The following is a 17,609-nucleotide window of genomic DNA, read 5'->3' as shown; positions in this document are numbered from 1 at the left end:
AGCACATGTTACAATTGACTTCGTTCTCAAACTTACATGTCGCAAACAGGGCATGAGCTTTTTCACTTTATTGACTGTTGCCACACGCCGAAAGGCTCCCATAAATGATTGGCCAAAGTGATCGAAAATCTTTTAAGTGCCCCAACGCCTTGTTTTAGTTGCTGACTGTCGAAATTTAATTGATATGAGTACTGTAAGCGCTTCCAAAACCTTACACAAGATTTTTACTTTAGCGATGAGGATATTTCTGGACCAGATTTGAAACCATTATACATTGAGATATTTCAGTTTATTGCTTTGAACCCTTATTGAATACAGAACTGCTGAGAGCCGAGTAGAGACCAAGTGGGCCGTCATTCTTTAGTATTCTCTGGATCATGGAGAATAGTGTTGGTTTAGGACGGGCTGCTGTTTGTAGTCGCACTTTTGCGAGGTCTAGCGGATGAGTAATGATGCAGGCAACGATTCCTCCTACACCTCCATACCACCATGGATATTTAACTACTGCATTCGATGATTCTGATTTGGTTCCTGACATCTGCTTATGATCGCTCAGTTCAAGTAAGGGTGGTCCTTTTGTGTAGTATCCAAAGGTTCTGGCAGGTGCGTGGCGGAAGTCTCACAGTGTTGTGAGGCTGAAGCGATGGTATAATGATGATATAGGCAGGGATCTGACAGGAAGATGACGAGAAAATGAAAAAAAAAAAAAAATAAAAATAAAAATAAAAATAAAAAGCGATTAAAAGAGTAGAGAACGAATAGAAAGAATGAAGTGAAAATCAAGATTTTAAAAAGTTTGAAGAACCTCAAGACAAGAAGAAAAAAAATCTCTACTAAAGTTAATGTAACAATGGGCCCAAAATTGACTTCAGATATATAAATAACTAAATAAACTAGGTTGTGAGTGGTTATGCCGGAGGCAGGAATTTATTAGAATAGATTATTGTTTTGAATTTCCAAGAAGCTATGCTTACTTTTTGCCATTTCCAAATGGCCAATCCATTCGCTCTCTGAAAGCTATCTCTTTTTACACTGTCTGAGCCCTAGGGTAAGTGCCTCACACATCATTGCAACCAAACACAAAGGATCATTCTGTAGTTCGAAGGAATAGTTGCAAGATTAGTCATTGTACGGCTGATCGGAAGATAATACAATGATGGGTTTCTTCTCTAGGTAAAGGTCTTGAACGTCCAGACGTTGTTTAGACCCCACCATACACTGAGGCTTTGAATAAACCCTTTTGGGATTTTTACGCAGGCTATTCACGTTACTTCCGGGGAGTTGGGTTGAAGAGGCCATCGTAGAAGGAACGCTGGTACTTTGAACGTCTTTGAAAGGCATGGACTTGAAGAAGGTTTGTTGGGAGACAGGTATTCTTCCATGGCTAAAAAGCGCGGAGCACTTTCTTGTAGAATCGGTAGGATCTGTTTGTGCGGATGTAGTTACAGTCTTCAAAGCATTCTGTTCTTGGTTTAATGATTCCTTAGATCTTGAGGTGTTGGATTTTCTAGCTCTCTTCAGTGACAAGAGAGAGCGGCCATTTCTCTTGGGAAGGCCGAATTTGATACGATCACACAGAGTTTCTTGTGTAACGGCCTTACACCTATTCTTCCGGTTCAATTTGCCATCATCGACGCTATCAGCTCTTGGACGCTTGTTGTGGAGAGCGTCAAAGGATTTCCGCTCTTGAGGACTTGCGAAATCTTGTTGTTGGGTCTTCCCGACCCGAACCGTACTATTTATCACCTGGCGGTGTTGTTGGCGAGAATGGTATTGATGGTTTACGCCGCTTTGATGGAATGACAATGAAAAATAGGTATAGGTGGAACTGAACGGTTCAGCCGCAGTGGGGATCTCCGCAGCAGCAGTGGCATCAACAGCAGTATCCGCGGCAGACGCAACCGGGAATGTTAAAATACCTTCCAATTTAGATAACAGCGAAGAAGCTGTAAAATAGCGCATTCGATTTAACATATTCTGATACACGAGCTTATTTTCCAGTTGCCGACTTATTTTATTGACCTTATGGTAACGATACTCAGGATAAATGTTTAGATGCCAGTGCTCTTCAAATTGTGAAAGAAGCTCAAAGTATAGCTGAAATATTCCATCATTCTTCCCCCATAGTTGTGAAGTGATTGCAGATACATGTTTCAACGAAGATATGTCACACTTTTCGAGACAGCGGATAATAACATTATGAATCAAAGTACGCATGATAATGAAACAGTTACGCGGTCTTGTTATTAACGTTTGTGAATCTTTCTTTTTGGTCCCCTCATCAGAGAGATTGAATTCAGCCAATTGGTTTGTTTTAAAAACCTTCTGCCCCACAAATGTAAACTTGACAGAGTTTGCCTGCTTCTTATCTCCCAACCTGAAGAATACAAAATCCTTGCTCTCATCAGTGTATTCGAGGCCTGCCTTGGGAAGTGTACACTCGGATACGCAAACCATCTTTCTTACTGATGACAGGCATTTTGATAATGGATTTTCTGAAAATCGGTTGACCTCTGCCTATTTATGTGTTTTACGTGTATTGTTTTGAGGCAATCTAAGGGTAGCGCGTCAAAGGCTAATATGTGAGATGCGAAATGATGTTTCAGGAAAAGATATTAGCATGAGGTAAGATTAGAAAAATTGAAAAGTTGAAGAAGAAATAACAGCTTCAAAAGAACCCCCGAAAGTTACAATCAAAAAATTTATTAAGAATGAGGTGAAGCAAAGGCGTCTTAGATACAATCTTAAAATTTCAAATTTCAGTAACCTCGGATATCATATTTTGATATCATTAACAATGGGTTCCGTAGAGCCTATCGAAAGTATAATAACTTCTATCATGGAGCTGTGTAATGCGGTGAGTATGGATCCAGCAATTGGCAGCGACATGGAAAAGAAGGGCTTTAACAAGATGAATATTAAACCTCATAAGGATGCTAATCGCTCACAAGTTGAATTACTGAGTTCGCAATATGAGCTCTTTTTTGAAAGATTCTGTAAGGTATGTGTTGTATTTTGTTATGGTCATGGCATAGTGATATATTTACCATCACAGTAGAATGCAATATACTGACAAAACATCGACTAGTGTTTGGAGGCCCTTTCAATTCCTGTGGCAAAAAAGAGTCAAGTAGCAGAACAAATGCTTAATATGCTCAATGATAAATTCATTCACATGCAACAAAAGACTTACATCGAAGGAAATGCGTGTATTGGCGGAAGTGAGCAAAGTGTAACGGACCGTTCTTCCAAATCAACCTCTCTCGAAACTGATATATCTGTAACCAGCTCAACAGTAACTAGAAAGCGGCTTTCTGATGAGGTTCGTTTGCTTCTGGAACGTTTGTATGAGAGGAAGAGAGCTCTAAATTCCAAAGAAAGACATCTTGTAGCTAAAGTGTGCGGCCTATCTCCTCGGCAGGTCCGTGTATGGGTATGTTTCACATCTAATGACTAGTGTACGGGAATAACAGAGATACTAACTTCATTTCAAGTTTGCAAACAAGCGTAGAAGGGCCAATGCAGCTTATAATCGAAATTGATAATATTCGTATTTAGTGATGTTTACTATTGACTTTCAAAGTCTGCCATCTTTTGCCTCATAACTTGACCAGTGTAACTGGACTCTTTCTCGCAGCAGTTTAATTTTGTCAAGCCGAAGTGTGGGTTTGTGGAGTGGGTGGATCAAAGATATGAGCGGGAGAGTTAATTAAAAGATTTTGTAGATTTGTATTTGCATTGATGATGTCTTGTTGGGAGGGGGAAAGTAATGCTTGGAAGTAGAGTTGAGAAGCTTGGGCGAGGAGGGGGGATGGATTGCGTTGTAGTAGTGTTGTGATTTGGTGGGTCAACTCGATGATGGTCGGGATGGTTGGTGTCGTAGAGGTCGCTATCTCATTAGCAAGCTGTGATATGGAAAAGAAGGGAACTGGATCCTTTAAATGGCATATATGGCGAAGAGATATTCAGGCAAACTGGATGATGCCAGCTGAAAAAAACGGCCAGCGGGTCAGACTGTTTTAACATCTGGTAATATATATTCAATTGTGCAGTGGCTAACAACTTTTCGATCAACGTGATGTTGCTCTCAAACCTAGTTTTGTCAGAGGCTTTATTTATTGTCGCGACATGGACGAGTTCGTTCTGTCTCAAGCCGCTGTGGTGTACTTGGATATTTCTGTATTAGTCTATGTACGGTGTGTGTGGATGTTGAAATTTTTTTTCGAAAAAAATTGATTTCGCCCAGGATCGAACTGGGGACGTTCTGCGTGTTAAGCAGATGCCATAACCAACTAGACCACGAAACCAACAAATTTTGATGTAAAACTAATATTTGACAGACTTATATACAATAAGTTTACTCACGTTACTTTTGCTTCATTATATATGTGTTTATGAACATATAGTAGTCAGTACTTGGATTGTTCCCATATTCACCCAGATGTAATAATAGGGAGTAAGCACTAAATAAAGGCTGCTGGTATTCAAGGCTGACCGGTCTCTCAAATACTACTGTTCTAGAATCTACATTTATTACCATATGAGTACATGCATCAGTACCTCCAGATGTTGACCATTCTGAAGCATGATAATCACCTCGCCTTGAAATTATTGTTATTCCGCCCCAAAACTTATCTGAACGCCCAGTACGTTGTAGTAGTTTGTTACCCGCTCCTTCTTTGCTCATACATGACGAGTATTTACAGCAGTGTACTGTGCTTCAATACGAATATTTACTTCTAATATCATGACCTACGAGTGTTTAGACAAGTAAACGATAATACTCGTGTATGGCGACTATATACATCGCTAGCGATCATGAACTTTGTCAGGTGACTTTGAGCTGTTTTGCTCCACATACGACTCTCAAACGGCTGCGATAGACTTTGACTATCTATGATTCATTTATTTCGCAACTCTGCTCAATGGGTCCGTTCATAAGATGTGAGTAGGATACAGGCTTTCTCGAAACAACGTACATCTTTCATCGTCTTTTCTAAGGATCGAGGTTGCTACAACTTTCGATAAAAGCAAGCCGGTATATTGATTTTGTATTAGCAGACTGGAGATGATGAATGGCCAATCCCAATATTTGCTGCATTTTGATTACTTAAAGATGCTGACCAGTACTGGCCTCATCAGTGGCCATAACCTTACCTACAAGGTCGTTAAGAAGGTTCAAATGGAGGTGTTGATCCGTGTAACAGTCAAAGAGCTCACGTTAGCAGTCCCTCCATAGGATTGGCAAAATCATCGTGGTAAAAAATTTGAGGCAATCAACTCTTTCGTTCGTTCTTAGTACTCATCCATTGAAACACTAAAACAACCTAACCATGGTCGTAGGATCCTTCGAAACTACCAAAGATGGATGGCTCAGCCCAACTCTCGCCTTGTCGCAGATAAATATTCATGGCGGCCTCCGATGGAATGAACATGTACTGAATTTGCCATTGCTCTACCCGCTGCAATACAGTCACCTCGACTAAAACGGAATATACCAAGTAATCGCGATCTCTGGTAACCTTTCACAAACTTTTTATGCACTACAAGTACGATGGGAAGAACCCATGGGTTCTACGCCATTTTTCGGAGCAGATAAAGCAAAAAACCTTATTCTGGAGTCTTGTCGGTAGAAATTATTGACAATCCAATTTTTACATTACATGAACTATGAAGCAGCAAGGATTAAGCCAAATTCGGGAGGTGGAGCAAGAAACCCTTTTACAGCTTAGGTGAGAATTGCATTACCATGAGCCAAATGGATATGTACCAAGTTCTTCTTCGCAAGATGGAGAAAGTAGAATAGTAGTAAGAGGACAATTACGGGAAGTACAAAGGCAGCATAAAGACCTTAACACTAGCCGGGCGCTAATTACTCTACTCCAACTACAAAAGGAGCATACCTCTTCTACATACCACTCACCGTTATATGAATGTCATTTTTCTTACCGGCAACTATTTCACCATCTTGGACTGCATCACCCTGGGATGAGGATGATGCAGCGTCCGTGAAATAGACCACTTCTGGTTCTTTCTTTAGGATCGATCTTACAACAAGTTTGATAGTGTCCCTACCTTGCCATAACGGTAGCAATATGATCGAAAAAGCTGCCACCAGAAGCCATATCATCATCACAACCATGAAAGCTGTGAAAGAAGATTTACTGAAGTCTCCGCCCCACCCATATAAGGCACAAGTCACTACAACGTAGACACCCAGTAACACGAAAACATTCACTGCCAGGCTCAGGTAGCTCTGATGACCCAGGACTTTTTCATCAGCCTCCGTGAGGATCAGTGCTTTTTCTTCTTCGTCGTCAACATCATCTGCCACTTTGATTGCGTTCCTCAATAGTCGGAGATCATAAGAGGCAGAGTTAGGCGTCAACAATGAAAAGACAATGATATAGATTGTTCCAGAGAATAAGCTCACAATGTTACCAATGAATGTAGCTTCTGCTGTCATAACTGTGTTTTTGTTTACGACATGTCCTCCAAACGCGTAAGTAGAGCCCAACCAACAGACAATCCCGGTGACAGTGCCTAAGGGAGCGCCAATTAAAAGACCAAGTTTTGTCATACGTGGCCAGAATAAACAAAGTACTACTGCCCCGGCTTCGGGATTTAATAGGATTCCCAGAAAACTTAATAGCCAGCCGACTGTAACCCCAATGTAGTTGAACACAACAGACAAAGCAGCCATAAAAATTCCAAAGCTTATCACAGAGATATGAGAAGCTCTCACCAACTGTTTACCAGTTGCATTGGGGTTGATGTAGGTCCTGTATAAATCATATGTGGTGATGGACGAGAAAGCGATGAGTTCAGCGGAGGTTGCAGAAGTTACTGACATAAACAACATGACAAGGCCTGCAGCAGCACCGCTCTTACCGAATATAGCGGCAAGCCCATATATCACTGGCATGCTGGCATTCAATTCAGCTGGCGACAATTCATTGGGGAAAGTAACAGAAGCGGGGTTGGTGAGCAAAGCTCTACATGCTAGACCAGCTGACGAACCCAAGGCCCATGGAATCACCCACCAACATAGACCGCCCATAGTGTACCCCAAGAAAACGCTACGAGAATCTGAAGCAATTGCTCTTTGCGAGTAACCAGGGTCACCCAGCACAGATGACATTCCTCCAAGTGTCACTGACCATGACAGGAGGATCATGTCGCGACTTTTAAAGGATAGATAGCTCTTTCCTGAAGCCATTGGGAAGACATCTTGGATTTCCTTCAATAGATCCCACATCTTTCCAGGTGAGCCGATCAATGATGAGCTACAATAAGTGGTGTAAACTGACACAATGAGAATAAGATAGATGATCACTGTATGCACCCAATCCGATATGAATGTTGCTTTCAGACCACCTAAAGCTGTGTATACTATGACATTGAGCGGCAGCAAGAAGCTGGCAGCCACGACATGCATCCCGGTACTAGCAACTGGCGGATTTGATAAAGGATCTGTAACTGCAATGACGTCTTGTGACCACAGTATTCATCAAGCTAATATTTGAAGCTTGCGAGTCGCAATAAAAAATTAACATAGATAGTTTAAAAAATTATTGATTTACGCAATTAGATTTGCGGCGATTGATGTGATCGTCAGAGCTTTCTCTTCTTCAACACACGATCTGAATGCATACCGGCATGCCATGGAATTCATTTGGATCATAATAATTGTGAATTTTTTCGTCGAAATCATCAACTGGCACATAAGTGTCGTTTGGTAAATCGATCATCTTATCAGATAGTGTTACTGGTAATATAACACTTGGACAATCCAATATATTGAATGGTACAGTGTAGTTGATTGCTGCGTAGTTGCCATCGTCTTTTTTGAAGCCGGCTGACGGCCAAACGGGGCACAGAATGGCATCAATCATCTTGCCATCAGAGAATTGTTTAGCGGTATCTTGCCAGTATTTGAAGAACTTCTCTCTCAAATGAGATTTGCTCTCGCCAATGGCCCACCACTCTTCTACCGAAATGGGAGGCTCGTTAGGGTCGTATCCCACAAGAGGTTTGATGGCCTCCACAAAAGGCTCCCCACTCAAGTTGCAAACCTCTTCTATTTCTTTACCTTGATCAGCAGTGAATGCTTTAGTAGCCAGATTAAGCACAGCTTTGTGGTGGTCAAAGTCATACTCGATAATTTCATGGCCCGCGCCAGTGAGGGCATTCACGACTTTCGAAAGGGCCCTCGTTACGGGTGGATGAACCATGACCATCCCGTCCATCACATTACAGACAAAACGTAATTTCTCTTTCCGTAGATGGGACATGTCACGCCAAGGTATGGGAACAACTTTTGGATCCAGTTTCCAAGCCTCAGACTCCACAACTGTCTTAGTCAACAGCTCAATGTCTTCAAGAGATGTAGCTAGGGGACCAATAACAGATGGTACAACCTCTTGACCCACATACGAGTTAGCCACATCCATGTACGAGATCCTTCCATGTGAAGGTCTAAGCGCATAAAGGCCTTGGAAGGCGGCAGGAATACGTATGCTTCCTCCTATATCTGTTCCAAGACCGAGAAGAGATCCCCGAGCAGCTATGAGGGCTCCCTCACCACCCGAACTACCACCACTTGAGAATCTTGAGTTAACACCATTCAAGGTAACTCCCATCAAATTCGAAACGGTCTCTGGAGCCATCATCGCCATTGGAACCGTGGTCTTGACGTAGAATAAAGCACCGTTCTTCTCTAGTATAGAGGCAAGTAAGGACTGTTTTTTGGCCTGAATATCAACGTAGCCAACATAGCCAATGGTAGTATCGATTCCTGGAATATTCAATTGATCTTTCAGAGAAATGGGAATCCCGTGGAATGGTCCAACAGTCTTGCCTGTTCTGGCAAAGATTTCATCTAGTTCTCTGGCCTTGTCTAAAGCACGATAAAAGAAGATTTCCACACAGCAATTTAATAATTGGTGTGCTAAAGCGGCTCGGTGGCAGAACGCATTGCAAACATCCCACGATGAGAGCTGACCAGCAGAGATTTTAGCAGAAAGTTCCAAAACGGTACAATCGGTAATTTTTTTCTCTTGAGATGGAACTAGCGTATCAATATACAACTTGGAATTAATGTAACCTGCTTCCGTCATCCGCTTATTAATATCAGGGACGAGCCATTCTTCTGGAATGGCATTTTGTACCGACTCTCTTTTCCTTCTTGCTATGACTTCCCAGTTAGTCATGGTAGGGCCATGAATCACTGTTTAGGTTGATTCCAACACGCCTGGGAAACCTAAAATCCTCTTTATTATACATGAAGACTACAATGCTAATGTAGCTCCAGCGCGACCAACAGCAACCAACGCTTTGATTGCAAGTTTCATAGATGAGTGGTCGGAATTGGAGATTGTGTCTATTCCGAAGTTTGGACAGCCACAGTGCGCCTTCCATTCTTGACTGCGTTCAAGTTCCGATGAACCTTCCATTCTCGACTATTCAAGATCCGATGACTTTGAACTTTCAAGATAAGATAAAAATTCAAGATTATAATCAAGGACTCCCTTGTACTTAATTCAGAACAATGAATATATCAAGGAAACTATTATTAGCGTAAAAATCATGCACCGTCCACTAGGCCCGATAGTGTATTTTTAGTCAGTATACTAGTACCTAACCTTCTGTGTTCGGCCAAGGCTTTGTTCGAATATCAACAGACGCTAAAACTCCGTGTCTCTGTTTACATGTCTGGCGCTTCGTTAGCACGTTGGGCCCAAACTGTAGTAACTGCGTATTGGTGCTTCTTGAATCCACGTCAACTTACAGCCTTAATAGGCGCAAGTAGTTGTAAAAGCTCAAGAATTATCTTCAGAAATTATCACAATAATATCAACTTTCACTGATGAGCAAGAATGCCTATACTATCAAAATTAGTAGTTGATCGGATAGACCGGGGGTTACGATTCAGTGGCAAGAGCATGAAGATACAAATGAAACCCCATTTTAAGTCCGTGGAAAGTGTAACAATCAACTGAAGCACACTCTCCCAAGTCAAGTCACGCCTGAGTTCCTCACAGAAACTGTAGCTGTGTCACATTCAAACCTACTGATTTCGGAATAAAAGTGTTTCTTTCGGTTTAATCTACTTTTGGATCTTCGACTGTGGTCTCAACAACAGCTGCAGGTCTTGTTCCTACAGGCGTGGCGAACTCTAGTGTGAACAGCAATTTTCGCAGATTTATCTGATAATTTGTTCACTTAGCCTATAAATGTTCTCGCCAAAAACAATGCTAAAAGCACACTAGTTACCAGCGCAACCAATCAATAATAAACAAACGCATAACATTATTGATATTCCTATAAACCGGCAATAGACTGGCCTTGACAACAATAACATCCTTCAATCTTCCTGTTGTCGCACCTAAGCGTTGTCATACTCTTTACGCTCACCATTTTCGTTAATAGTCCGAATAGCAACCGATTGATTCCTAGCCAACGCTCTTTGTGCATTAATATGGGTTGCGTTTTGACTGATGGTTTCTTGACCTGATAACACGAAATGTTCCTGTCTTATCGATAACTTGGACTACTTCGGTTTTAGTATCATTCAACGCAGATAAAACATAACTAGTTGAAGTGACCATGCAAGAATTATTCAGTCTCGCTATTTGTTCCAATACATTTCGTGTTTAAATTTGTCTGTATTCCTATCAATATTCTTACTCTGAACACAAAAATCATTCTTTTTGTAGACTTACGGCCGTAGTATTTTGCACATAGACCGATAACTTTGGATTGTCTCTTTGTTCCTTAGTGTGGTTTAAAAATTTAGTACCATTACCATGGTGACGATATTCATTATCAACAAGCAAGCCAGCTATGTAGCCATCATTCTCACCTAAAAACCCAACGACGTGGTTAATATGATACAAAAAAAATTACTGGCTTTAGGTAATAAGTTTTCACTAATCCTTGTCATCAAACCAATATTGTTCTGATATGAAGTTGTGAGCTTCTATATTACTTTGCAGCCAAATTTCTGAGATGCAATTAAGTTCCCTTCCTTTGATATTCTTTACTTCTTTGATCATACTATCGCCAATTCCCAGTTTGGACTATTGTATCATAGTGTGCTTCGCGGGGTTCGAGTTTACCGTACTTGAGCCACCCTTTGATCGTGATGTGTTAACACCATCAAAAATGATTAGTGATAAATAGCTTGCTCGACGTGAAGAAAAAAGTCATTCACTTTGATTTTGTGATGAAAATAACTTACAACGTGCACCAATACTTATTCTCGAAAAAGTAGAATTAATCGAAGCTTCTGTAACACTGTACCTTTCCATACGGAGCAACAAATAGCAGTTGACCTATTGCTTTACAAATTTTGTTCCAAACGGTGTGATGAATTTTTGTTTGTCAAGGCTTTTTATTACGCTTTGAAGTAGATCTTAAAATTTCAAACTAGTAACGTCTTCATTAGCCAATGTTGGTCAGCAATTCACGGAGTCATTCTAGCCAGCAATATCAGCTCTACAGGCTCTGGATTAGTTAAAAACAACACAACGCCAAGGTAATAATGTTTAACAAAGATTCAAATAATGTAGCACGAATCTTGTCTTCATCCATATTGTATTATGAAGCCAGTTTTTCAAAAACCTCTTCTCCTGTAGGATCAATTTTTTCAGCTGCAACAATTGCTTCCAAGAATTTACGGTAAATAATTAGGAATGTTTCGTTAGCTGGGTGCAATGCGTTGCTCTTGCTTTCTTAACTGATATCACTACCAAGGTGGAACTGAGTACTTTTAGGCAAAAAATGAGAGCTAAGGGATTCGAACCCTTGCATCCGAAGATATCAGAGATTTTGGTCGAAACTACCTAAATCTGACGCCTTAAACCACTCGGCCAAACTCCCATACAATTATTGATTGACATGTAAAATAATGATTATAGTATACAACAGAAGAGTAAAACATCTTTTTGCACCTAACGATTATTCGTCAGTGTCCGGGCCCCACCACTTGCCATAAAATGCTCACTGATATACTTAAACATGAAGTTCTTCGCCTAGTTCGCATCCCTGTCGAACATCGACGAACAGTTCATACAGGTATAATTTAATAGGTTCAATTGTTACTTTTTTATTATAATAATAACTTAAAATTTTACTTAAATTGTTATTATTATTATTTAATAAATTTATATATTTTGGTTCGGCCTAAGTCATCTTTCAAATTTCCACAACTGGAACAGGTCTTGAGGTAAAATCCTCGTTGACTTCATGAAAACTAGCACCATGGAACTGCTCTGCCTCATCGTCAAGCGATCGTGATGGGAGCAGTGAGCGAGAGTTGCCATGTTGAACCTTGATTTTCTGCTCAGTCTAATGCATTCATGGTAATTCAATTGGGAAGAGAGATGTTTTTGAAGTTCGTACACAAACAAGAGGCATATCTAACGATATGCGAAATCTTTTCGTCCAGCCTCTGCAGAGCTTTCGGATGGTTCTGCCGCTTCTTATGCTTCCTGAGCCTAGCAAGTTTTGACTGCATCTGTCGTCGTCGGTGTTTCAGTTTTTCGATGATACTCTGCCCCGAATTGTTAAATTTCAGCAAATTTCGAACAGCAGAGTCTATAAAGACGATCTTCGTTCCATTTTTCGGCACCGTAAGCTGTTGAACAGGTGCATTCTTTGTCTTGAACTTCAACTTAAAAGGCGCCCTCGTCTTCTTAAACTTTGACAAATTACCACTGTAGTTTTTGACCACGTCACGAAGGGCTTCGTCTTCCTAATAGTTACTGTAGTCGTTAAGCCATTCTCTCTTGAGGTTCTAAAAAATTGGTGTCCTTGTTGAGTAAAGTCTGGCTTATAATTTATATAGTCATTTCCATGCCATCGTAATGCAGCTTCAGCGCTCTGTTTTACTTGTAACGCTGGCACTCAAACCACTTTTTGAGCATGTCTTTCAATATTTAGTTGGGTGGATCCCAATTTTGCGATCACTGATCATCTCTTCTCTGACGCCACTGCTGAGGATCAATTCAAACTGGAATCGTCGATAGAAAACCACGGGTCAGATGTGATCTTCTGACCAAGATTTTTAGTCGCTGTTGAAAGCATCGTATTCAGACCCCATTGCAGGGAAAGATGAGCAGCATCCTCATTCCAATATGGTTTGGCAGTCTTGCTTCTTGATGATTTTCTTTTCTTTACCTGATTTGAGTAGGGTTGGTCATTATTGTTTGAGTATAGGATGAGTAAATTGAATCAATGAAATTGGGAAGAAATGGTCCTCTCTCATAACTTTCGAGAAACCAAATCCAACCTCGACAGCCATCAGAAATGAAATGCAATCAATTGCGAGCGCCAAGTGCGGAGTGATAGACACCCTCTACAAGTTTTTTCCATTTTATTTCAAAGCTCTAAAAATTTAAATGAAAGAGCAAGGTCATACGATGCGTTTCATCCGAAACGCTCTTTACTATTCTTTATTTTGAAGATGCCCGATTTGATATCTTTTCAACTTCTCAAGTCAATCATAATTCGAGGCTGAGATTGCTTGAACAAACGTTGATACGATTCGGATTGGGAAGATCATGGAATGCATCACTCTGGAAAATTGATAGATGAAAGCTGGGCTGCGGTGAATACACTCCTTTAGAATGATAAATTGAAAGTATCTCGGTTAACTTGAACACACTCCGTACCTGAGTGTTTAATGGTTGGCATTTAGGACCCAGCGGCAGCAGCTATTTTCCACGAAAACGGTAAGGTTTAACAACGACAGTGGCTAAACCGAGGTTCGTATGTGCTTGGTGGGAAGCTTTCGAAGTGTGATGGCTTAGTTATTGTACCTGTACCTGTCCCTTTTCAGCTCTTCTAGAATCCCAATTAATACTTCTTAGTCACTAGACAAACCGTTCCTACTGGACTCCGGCCATGGAATTGAATTAGAGACGCTACACGAGTTTGTTTAGAAGTGCGGCTGTAATCGTAAGCTCTGCTTTCTAAATTACTAAAATCTAGTCTAAGAGTTTAGACTCAGCAATTTTGCACGGGTTGATGATCAGTGAGGTGGCAGCACCCATTTCTTGTGAGAATCATTGGAGTTTCCCATTGTGACTGGCGTCAATCTCCTTGAGCTTTTCAATTGTGGTGCTGTTTTGGTTCGGAGAAAAGATTAAGCAGAATACTCTGTTAGCACCTGCTCTAGAACTTGCGGGTACCATTTCGCGGCTACATCCTGGTGCGACTTGATTCTATTTCGAAAGACGGCATACCCAACTGGGTTTTTGCTCATGTCCGGAGAGAATTGGAATCCGACATCAACCCCCCAATCGGTAATTAGCTTATCCCGTGTATCCCTGAGCTGCAGAATGTTGGATGGTATGTCAGCCACTATGCTCTTGCGAGAATCCAAATCTATGGTTTGGAAAAATGGAATGGACAACCGTGTCCCCAAACCCGAATCAGGGTTAGCAACCCGATGAATAGTAGCTTTACACACACCGTTAGTCAATGCTTCGAGAGTTTGCCCCACATTCACTACCAGGGACCCGGGAACATTATCTATAGCTACCCACTTCCCTTGAAAGTTTTGTACTTGTAAAGAACCACTATGTTGCGATGCCTGAAATATGTAAGTTAAAAAATCAGAATCACGGTGAGGCCCAACCCCTTGGTTAAAATCGCTTTCATTTTCTTGAGGAATATCTGGATATGCAATCAGCTTCATCTTGCATTGCTGGTTTTCCTTGAAATAAGAGTCAAGGCTATCAGGAGGTAGTCCAATGGCCTCACATACAAGTCTTCTGAAAGTAGTCGCAAGTTTTGTCATCTTAGCAATGTAGCTAGTAACTACTGGCCTAAATTTTGGGGCATGTTTCTCGTCTGGCCATAAATTGGGGCCTTCAATTTGCTTATACAAAGGCTCACCCTCCCTAGGTGGTGGGAGTTCGGTTGCTAAGTCAATTTGCTCACGGTGATCAGACCTCCCAGCGGTTATCTCATTGCCCAACCTGCTGTATCCTAGAAAATGTGGAGACTTGATCATTTCACAGGATTGTTTGGCGTGCTCTGGTAGATTGAAGAAATCAATTGCTTGTTCCTTAATGTCTGCAAAATCTCTTTGAGAAGGGCCATATCTCTCGTGGTTTACTAGAAGCAGGAAACCAACATCTATAAGAGCATACCGCAGTTTTTCGAGGAACTGTGATTTAAGGCCCGAATCGAATGCTTCTTCTAAATCTATGACAGGAATTGAATTAAAAGACATCTTACCGGGAGTTGATGATGAAAACAGTGGACATGAAAATCGACTAGCCCTTAATATATATGGCTTTACTTATGTCATTCAAGCCACATCTTTGTTACCTCCACAGCTTCTGCAGTCACATGGCCAGCTCATGCATGGTTGTCATGGCTATCAGTAGATCGATATGTTTTCATATAAAACAAGCAAAATGTTGATACTTGGCTACTTACTGCATTTGTACTTGGCTACTGCACCGAACACACACTTTACGATGTCTAAGGTCACCTGTGGAAATGATGAGGCATGCCCGATTGGATCATCAAGACGTTACTGCTGTTCTGGTTAAACTTAGACTAAGAGACAAAGAAGTGATTACATGGCATTTAACGACGCATTCAGACTATTGGTGGCCTAAAAACTTGCCTCAGGGATGGCAAAAACTAGAGCAGAAAGAAATTGTGATTGCAGCTAGTGGAGCTACAAGTGGTAACTACAATTATAAATATCAATGCCGCTTGTTAATACATGCCATAGAGAATGTCATTTTTGCATAATATTCACTAGCTAGCTCTAATTTTTTCAATGTAATTGAGTGAAATCGGTTGAATCTTCAATTCTTTGAAAAAAATCTATGTTAAGCTAAGCTGTTTGGGAAGTAATTTACGATTGGTTTCACGATTCTTGGCAAATTTCTATTGACAAAACACTAACATCCAGCAATTCCATTCTGGCTGTTGGCGGGAGCACAGTAACCCTAACCAGGGTTCAATGAGATTCTTATCGAGGTCCCCAAGAAAATTACATTTCAGTGCTACTGCTGTTTTGTTTTTTTTGCGAATGCCAGAATCAACAAGCATAAAATCTCCATTGATGGGTATAATAAGTCATGTGTAGACTCACCGGCAGCGACTTTGATGGCAAGTTTACCTACTTATTGATTATTGGTAGAAAAGACGGAGTGAAAATTACGCCAGTTGGTGATTGAATCTGTTGCCAGTTTGCTACCAACGAGTTCAATTCAATGCAGAATGTCTAATCGTATTCGTATTCGAAGGCCACTCGACCATAGCAGTAACAACTGGGGTCCAACCATGGCCAAAATAAAACCATTTGTAATCACTGTGAGCTCATATAGTAGTCACTTGCGGAGGTCATTCAAACGGCAACTTGTTCAACTTGGTCGAAGCAATTAGATCCTTGAAAAGAATCCCCATTTGTTTAACTCCACGATTAATCAGAGGCGATGACTTCAGCCGTTCCTCTCGCGCCATAATCATTTGAACCCTTATTTTAAATGACCACAGATTAAATGCAACCGCATATAAAGGGCAATTGTCTCTCACGACTGACCGTTAGAATGTTTCATCAATTGCAATATTGTACCTGCAGTTGCGACACTCTATAACTTTAACTAAACATGAGTACGTTTGAACAAAAAATTGATATGACCCCAAATTTCGGGAAAATAAAAGTTGACCAAGGGGTCAAGATTTGGTACCGTACCGCTGGCAAATGGGGAGCTCCCACGATTCTATTGTTGCATGGGTTCCCAAGTTCTTCCAATATGTTCAGGAATTTGATCCCTTTACTTGCTGCAAGGTTCTACGTAGTTGCTCCCGATATACCTGGTTTCGGGTTCACTGAGTATCCCGAGGACTATGAATTCAATTTTGCTAACTTGACCAATTCCATTGAACAGTTTTTGAAGGCTTTGAATATCAAGAAGTATTCTGTTTACGTGTTCGATTACGGTGCACCGATTGGCTTCCGTTTGGCTTTGAAAAGCCCTTCCGCTATTACTGGTATTGTTGTGCAAAATGGAAATGCTTATGATGAAGGTTTAGATGATAGATTTTGGGAGCCAATTATCAATTACTGGGAGCAAGAGCAAACGGACCCTGAGTATGTGAAGATTTTTACTGATTACCTCCAGGATGAGAAAAACGTCAAGTCTCAATACTTGACGGGTGTAGATGATTCGGTGACTGTAGATCCATCGAACTATACGCTTGATTTTGCTTTGCTAAGTCGTCCGGGTCAAACTGCTATTCAAATCAAACTATTCCATGACTACGAGACAAATGTTGATATGTATCCTGATTTCCAAGAATTCTTGAGAAATGCTAAAATCCCAGTCTTAGTTACATGGGGATGGAACGATCAAATTTTTACTGTGGAAGGGGCTGAATCTTATAGGAAAGATGTGAAATGTTTGAAAATCGTGTACTTTAAGACCGGTCACTTTGCATTGGAGACTCATGCGGCTGAGATCGCTCATGAGATAGTTGCTTTTTTGTACCAAAAAGTCATTCGTTAAGTTATGTATTCAACAGAACCATTTTTTTTCTCTGCTACTTCATTAGATTCCTTGTCACGTTTGGGGAAT

General features: G+C 40.9%; 6 protein-coding genes and 2 non-coding genes across 8 annotated transcripts; 2 read left to right on the top strand and 6 right to left on the bottom strand.

Annotated features, from left to right (window-relative positions):
• Nucleotides 1-1,119: 1,119 nt before the first annotated feature.
• TDEL0G00200 (uncharacterized protein) lies at nt 1,120-2,457 on the bottom strand (the record flags this gene model as incomplete). The annotated part of the gene is made up of 1 exon (XM_003682550.1): nt 1,120-2,457. One exon carries the CDS (start codon nt 2,455-2,457, stop codon nt 1,120-1,122), a length of 1,338 nt encoding a protein of 445 aa, XP_003682598.1.
• A 685-nt stretch (nt 2,458-3,142) lies between these two features.
• Nucleotides 3,143-3,542, top strand: TDEL0G00190 (homeobox domain-containing protein; the record flags this gene model as incomplete). The annotated part of the gene is made up of 2 exons (XM_003682549.1): nt 3,143-3,433; nt 3,495-3,542. The coding sequence occupies 2 exons, from the start codon at nt 3,143-3,145 to the stop codon at nt 3,540-3,542; spliced, it is 339 nt and encodes a 112-aa protein (XP_003682597.1).
• A 691-nt stretch (nt 3,543-4,233) lies between these two features.
• On the bottom strand, nt 4,234-4,307 carry TDEL0Gtrna5V. Its single transcript has one exon. It is a non-coding gene; the product is annotated as a tRNA-Val (tRNA).
• Nucleotides 4,308-5,908: 1,601 nt separating this feature from the next.
• Nucleotides 5,909-7,438, bottom strand: TDEL0G00180 (sodium:solute symporter family protein; the record flags this gene model as incomplete). Its single annotated transcript, XM_003682548.1, has 1 exon — nt 5,909-7,438. One exon carries the CDS (start codon nt 7,436-7,438, stop codon nt 5,909-5,911), a length of 1,530 nt encoding a protein of 509 aa, XP_003682596.1.
• A 193-nt stretch (nt 7,439-7,631) lies between these two features.
• On the bottom strand, nt 7,632-9,212 carry TDEL0G00170 (uncharacterized protein; the record flags this gene model as incomplete). The annotated part of the gene is made up of 1 exon (XM_003682547.1): nt 7,632-9,212. The coding sequence occupies one exon, from the start codon at nt 9,210-9,212 to the stop codon at nt 7,632-7,634; it is 1,581 nt and encodes a 526-aa protein (XP_003682595.1).
• A 2,573-nt stretch (nt 9,213-11,785) lies between these two features.
• TDEL0Gtrna8L lies at nt 11,786-11,883 on the bottom strand. The gene is given in 2 exon segments: nt 11,786-11,830; nt 11,845-11,883. It is a non-coding gene; the product is annotated as a tRNA-Leu (tRNA).
• Nucleotides 11,884-14,149: 2,266 nt separating this feature from the next.
• TDEL0G00160 (isopenicillin N synthase family dioxygenase) lies at nt 14,150-15,244 on the bottom strand (the record flags this gene model as incomplete). The annotated part of the gene is made up of 1 exon (XM_003682546.1): nt 14,150-15,244. The coding sequence occupies one exon, from the start codon at nt 15,242-15,244 to the stop codon at nt 14,150-14,152; it is 1,095 nt and encodes a 364-aa protein (XP_003682594.1).
• A 1,396-nt stretch (nt 15,245-16,640) lies between these two features.
• TDEL0G00150 (epoxide hydrolase) lies at nt 16,641-17,540 on the top strand (the record flags this gene model as incomplete). Its single annotated transcript, XM_003682545.1, has 1 exon — nt 16,641-17,540. One exon carries the CDS (start codon nt 16,641-16,643, stop codon nt 17,538-17,540), a length of 900 nt encoding a protein of 299 aa, XP_003682593.1.
• Nucleotides 17,541-17,609: the final 69 nt, after the last annotated feature.

Source organism: Torulaspora delbrueckii, chromosome 7, assembly GCF_000243375.1.
Source record: "Torulaspora delbrueckii CBS 1146 chromosome 7, complete genome".
NCBI classification, from domain to species: domain Eukaryota; kingdom Fungi; phylum Ascomycota; class Saccharomycetes; order Saccharomycetales; family Saccharomycetaceae; genus Torulaspora; species Torulaspora delbrueckii.
The sequence above is the reverse complement of the archived record's forward strand: the minus strand, read 5'-3'. Positions and strand labels throughout refer to the sequence as shown.